Genomic DNA, 6,029 nt, shown 5'->3' with positions numbered 1-6,029 from the left:
CAGACCTGAGAAAGACGTTTGTCTTGTTTCCATCAGGGTCCCCCATTTTCAATTCATATAGACATATATGACATACATGACATACAGATAGTCAGTACTGCTACATCTATACATTTATGACATACCAGATTTGCAAATACAGTACTGTTTGTGATACAGAAGGAGTCAAGAAAAGGGAGTATATACATTTGACGTAGAAACTGTACATTGGAGGAGGTTGGGTGGGGGGGGTTGGGTACACTGGGATATTGACAACCATACTGGGTAATTTACATTGGAGGTGGTTTGGGGGGGGGGGGGGGGGGGGGGCGGGGGGCACACTGTATAAACAAGTAACACTGTACATTGAGGGGGGGGGGGGGGAGGAGACACTGTACAAACAAACACAATTGTACATTGAACTATTGACAAAACCATACTAGGTAAATGACATTGGAGGGGGGTTGGGTTAGGATATTTATTTGTATTTATTATTATTATTATTTAAAGAACTGGCACAAAGAAATTAAACGAGATAGCCTGGTCAGTCTACACATTACTTGGATATGGGTTTCTTATTTCTTTTTTCAATAAAGTACAGATTCACCACCGCCTATTATTTAATGGGGGGGGGGGGGGGGGTATTGATTGTCGTTACTCATATTGAAGTAACGTTAGCCACCTGCGCTTCTTGATGACGTCAGAAGTTTGGCGCAGTGTTTGTACGTAGAGCGCTTGTGAATGATCTCTAGTTGAGCCCTCTCTGAGTCGAGCTAATTGGATCGGAATCTTTCCAATTTCTCGCCGTTTCTTTTTAACATTATATATAAAGTTAAAGATATAAAGATGACGACAACCACAAAAGGCATTGACTACAGCACCTGGGATCATATCGATGTGTCGGATGACGAAGACGTGACCCATCCTAACGTCGACACAGCCAGCCTATTCAGAATGAGACATCGGGTAGATAGTCTAGCCATTACACAAGTTACTGTAGACTTTAGAGATTCTAGAGGCTTTAAGGCCTATGGAGCGTTTTAATGTAATGCGTAGAGTTGATGAACGGCTTGCTATAGAGTCAAAGAGGCAGAGCCAACAACACCGAAAGAGTTTGACCAGGTTGAGCACAGCCATGCAGTTGCCCCTGTTCTAGGACTTGTTTACAACAAAGCCCTCCCGTCACGTTGAGATGCTCGTCATCAGAGTGGAATGTATACATGTCACTTAGCAACATGCAACAGGATTGTGAACTGACATGGGTGCGACTAAAAACTACATTGATTTGATTGATTGAAAATGTTATTAACAGATTGCAGAATGGGTACAATACAGTACGGCTCAATACACACACAATTGTTAAGGGGATGCAGACCAGAGAAAGACTTTCGTCTTGTTTACATCAGGGTCCCCCATTTCGTGTCAGACTCTTATCTATGTGCAGCTCTCTGGACCTATAGCTAATTAGATTAGCGGCTTGTCAGATGGCCGGGTGTCATGTGTCAGCTCTTAGTAGTAGTAGTGATTTGCAGTCTGCCTTCTCTCCCTCACACACAGCCTTTCCCCTCTTCCTCCAATCCCATAGCTGTAGAAAAGGAAGTAGGACTATTAGACCAGCCCAGCTGGGGGGGGTGGGGGGGTTTGGGCGTCTTATCATCCACTGGGCTGGATTCCCTGTCTGGGCTGGGCGTGTGACTGTCAGAGCATGGTATTTCAAACCCCACCAAATACAATTTGTCCTTAATAAAGTTGGTCCCACAAGGTGAATCAAAGGGGCGTTCAAAAGGTCATCCGGAAACCATGTAAAGCAGCCCAGTGTCTTGACTTGAAGAGTCCTACAGAATGTTGGCCCTGATATTCCCCACCTGGTCCCCCCCCCCCCCATCTTTGCCTGACAATCAGACTGAATTGCATTGGAGATTCAGAGTCTGGATCCAGGCAAACACTGTTTGTCCATTACTGCACATTTTGTAAACCCCTTCTTCTCTCACTCCACACTCATCCTCTTCATCTTTTATTCACCCCCCCGCGGCCTGGTCCCACGCCCGTCTGCCACCGCGCACGCAGTCCCGCTTGGAGAGAATGGCTGAGTTTCAGGAGAGAGGGGACGACTTGGAAACCAACTTAGCAGAATGCAAGAGGCGCTTAGAGGAAGCCCAGGGGAGGCGTAGGGCGCTGGAAGAGGGGAAGAAGGAGGGACAGGAGGAGGAGGAGGAGGAGAGGAAAGCCGAGCTGAGTGAGGCTCAGGCGGAGGTGAAGAAACTGAAGAAGGACGAGCGATCTTTTGAAAAGCTGATGGATGAATACAGGCGGGAAAAGAAGAGGGTTCCCTGGAATGTTGATACCCTCAGCAGAGAGGGCTTCAGCAAGGTGAGGCAGAGATGTGGATTGAAGGGAAATGACTAGTGCTGTCAATAGATACAATTTCTTTTACTAATTAATCTCACAATTTTCTGTAATTAATCTAGATTAAAAATAGCATTAATGCTTAAGACCGAAGCTTGTAACAGATATTTACTTGAATAAAATCATGGAATTAATGTAAAATCAACCCAAAGAAAGTATATTTAGATTCAAAAACTATTTTAATAGCTTTCTTTGAATACAGTTTATCTCCTGTGAAATACAAATGTTCAACAAAACCATCAACATTGACTCAGCTAGACCTCTTTCTTACAGTATATCTGCGGCGCTAACAGAAATAAAAACAACCCAGGCCTATGTTAAAGTGCAGATTGGCTTAGAGGACGATAATGTCTTGTATGAACTACCAGTAATATAAATCATATTAACAACAAAAATGTGTTCCATCTTCATGTCAGATGATTTTCAAAAAGGATGCATGAGTCAATGCAAAAAAAAGAACAAGCAAATATACTGCTGAAAGTTCAGAACGTTGAAGATTTTTCACTCCATAGATTAATCTAGATCAATTTATTTTAATGCTTTAAATAATTTAAATTAATCTCCAAAGTTAAAGCATTAACTTTGACAGCCCTAGAAATTACATAATTTTCAATTTGGTCATTTTTTAGCTGACGTTTTTATCCAACGCGTCAGCTAAAATGACCAAATTGAAAATTGGCAGCTAACGGTCAGTAGTGTTGTTCGTCAAATAACATTGAGCTTGAGTGTTACACTCTTGAGTGCATAGTAGTAGTATAGACATATTAGCAAGATAGGTAGTAGTATAAGATTAGATTCAAGATTCAAGAGTTTTATTTGTCACATACATACACGAGACATGCAGTGAAATGTAGGTGCCCGCTTCGATTGTGCAAAAATACAAATAATAAAATAGAATAAACAAGATCAAAAAAAAGTTATACGAATAAAATACAATGCTAAGTGTAAGAAATAATGGTAATGATGAGTCATTAATATATACAATAATATACAAATCTACAGTTCGGACTATTGCAAAAAAGTACAGTAGTAGTAGTAGCATAGTATTGGGGTACATAATAGTAAGTAAGAGGGTAACATGGGCAGAAAGGTACGGATTGACGGAACCACACCCGTTTTGAGACGTTTCACAGTATTGTGAACACGCACCACACTCTGGGGTGTAAACCTGGAGCCTGTGAATGTGGACGTGTGTGAAGCCTGTGAATGTTCTGTTTCTGCTCGCACTCAAATGAGGCTAACGTTCTAGAACTGAAACTCAGAACTGAACTCAAATAAGAAATATGGTAATAGATGTAATAATATGTAATACATCAGCGTGAGAATACAATTTTAGTTCTATTTAATTCTACTTTAATTCCTGAAAGGTTTAATCTTTTGGAAGTTATTGAGGTTTTCAATCGGATAGCAGTGGTCTGCCTTGCCTTCCAGAGCGTGGTGAACATCAAGCCTGAGGCCAAGGAGGAGACGGAGGAGGAGAAGGAGACCAAACACAAGACCTTTGTGGAGACGCACAAGGAGGCGATCAGGAAGTTTGGTGGGTTTTCAGTGTCGTCGTGACTTCAGCTTGTGTTTTTAGATGCAGAGCACCTGGCACTAACTCATTACACTCTAGTGGCCCCTAGTGGCGGCCCATGGGCATGGCACTCTGGGTAAGACCAGTTCGATCTATGTTCTTATCCGTGCCGTTCTGCTTGGCCTCCTTCTCCCTCTCTCTCCCAGGTCCTCTCGGCCTCCTTCTCCCTCTCTCTCCAGGTCCTCTCAGCCTCCTTCTCCCTCTCTCTCCCAGGTCCTCTCGGCCTCCTTCTCCCTCTCTCTCCCAGGTCACTCGGCCTCCTTCTCCCTCTCTCTCCCAGGTCATCTCAGCCTCCTTCTCCCTCTCTCTCCCAGGTCCTCTCAGCCTCCTTCTCCCTCTCTCTCAGGTTCTCTCAGCCTCCTTCTCCCTCTCTCTCCCAGGTCCTCTCAGCCTCCTTCTCCCTCTCTCTCCCAGGTCCTCTCGGCCTCCTTCTGCCTCTCTCTCCCAGGTCCTCTCGGCCTCCTTCTCCCTCTCTCTCCCAGGTCCTCTCGGCCTCCTTCTGCCTCTCTCTCCCAGGTCCTCTCAGCCTCCTTCTCCCTCTCTCTCCCAGGTCATCTCGGCCTCCTTCTCCCTCTCTCTCCCAGGTCATCTCGGCCTCCTTCTCCCTCTCTCTCTCAGGTCCTCTCAGCCTCCTTCTCCCTCTCTCTCCCAGGTCACTCGGCCTCCTTCTCCCTCTCTCTCCCAGGTCATCTCAGCCTCCTTCTCCTTCTCTCTCCCAGGTAATCTCAGCCTCCTTCTGCCTCTCTCTCCCAGGTCCTCTCAGCCTCCTTCTCCCTCTCTCTCAGGTTCTCTCAGCCTCCTTCTCCCTCTCTCCCAGGTCCTCAGCCTCGCTGTCCTGTTACCTTGTACACGTCTGTTTGTTCCGACACTGGTATCAGATATTGGGCTAAAATTGGTGTTGGAGAATTAACCCCAGTATGAAAATCCGATGCCAAGAAGAGCTGTATGACACATAACATGTCGGAAATCAAAGAAAAACACACCTGATCTCCTGCATTTTTGGCACATAGAAACCTGGTGTGTGTGTGTGTGTGTGTGTTTTGTGTGTCAGGCATGATGCGGCGCTGGGATGACAGTCAGAGGTACCTGTCCGATCAGCCACACCTGGTGTGTGAGGAGACGGCCACTTACCTGGTTGTCATGTGTATCGACCTGGAGGTGGAAGAGGTGAGAGCAGTGTGTGTGTGTGTGTGTGTGTGTGTGTGTGTGTGTGTGTGTGTGTGTGTGTGTACATGCATGTCTTTGAATGTGTAGGATACAGGCTTACAGGTTTGTTTAATTTAAATCCACTCAAGGCCACTCAGTGGATTTTAGTGACTGACATTTTACAGCATGAAGCAAACCGTTCGGGTTATTTCATTTGTGAAGTGTATTCACCTCTTGGATTGACCTTTTATTGAGTTTTAGAAAGACATACCATAGGGATGTAAACAAACGCAAACCAAGGAGAAAAGGACAACATATTCATATAAAGCAGAGGACTAAGATGTAAAGAGAATAAGAGTAGAAAAGAGGCTGTGTTGCAATTGGGACCAAGTGAGCAACTGCATGTGTGTGTTTTTGTGTGTGTGTGTATGTGTGTGTTTTTGTGTATGTGTGTGTCTGTCTATGTGTATGTGTGTGTGTGTCTGTCTATGTGTGTGTGCGTGTGTGTGTGTGTGTGTGTGTGTGTGTGTGTGTGTGTGTGTGTGTGTGTGTGTGTGTGTGTGTGTGTGTGTGTGTGTGTGTGTGTGTGTGTGTGTGTGTGTGTGTGTGTGTGTGTGTGTGTGTGTGTGTGTGTGTGTGTGTGTGTGTGTGTGTGTGTGTGTGTGTGTGTGTGTGTGTGTGTGTGTGTGTGTGTGTGCGTGCGTGCGTGCGTGCGTGCGTGTGTGTGTGTGTAGAAACATGCGTTGATGGAGCAGGTGGCCCACCAGACCCTGGTGATGCAGTTCATCCTGGAGCTGGCTCAGACCCTGAAGGTCGACCCGCGCGGCTGCTTCAGACAGTTCTTCTCCAGGATCAAGGTGTGTGGAGGTGTGCAGTGTTTCCCCTAGCATTTTTTTCAGGGGGGGTGGTAGGCCCCCCCCCC

At 45.6% G+C, this 6,029-nt stretch overlaps 1 protein-coding gene across 1 annotated transcript in view; it reads left to right on the top strand.

Annotated features, from left to right (window-relative positions):
- Positions 1-825: 825 nt before the first annotated feature.
- Positions 826-6,029, top strand: part of LOC311232613 (hsp90 co-chaperone Cdc37-like) — a gene marked incomplete at both ends in the record, with an annotated part of 14,020 nt that continues 8,816 nt past the window's right edge. Inside the window, 5 exons of the mRNA XM_084319473.1 lie at positions 826-945; positions 2,047-2,349; positions 3,817-3,922; positions 5,013-5,128; positions 5,842-5,964. Of these exons, the coding sequence (XP_084175599.1) occupies positions 826-945; positions 2,047-2,349; positions 3,817-3,922; positions 5,013-5,128; positions 5,842-5,964 (768 nt within the window). The remainder of the gene's footprint in view (positions 946-2,046; positions 2,350-3,816; positions 3,923-5,012; positions 5,129-5,841; positions 5,965-6,029) is intronic.

Source organism: Notolepis coatsorum, assembly GCF_963971535.1.
Source record: "Notolepis coatsorum genome assembly, chromosome: 7".
In the NCBI taxonomy this organism is placed as follows: domain Eukaryota; kingdom Metazoa; phylum Chordata; class Actinopteri; order Aulopiformes; family Paralepididae; genus Notolepis; species Notolepis coatsorum.
The sequence above is the reverse complement of the archived record's forward strand: the minus strand, read 5'-3'. Positions and strand labels throughout refer to the sequence as shown.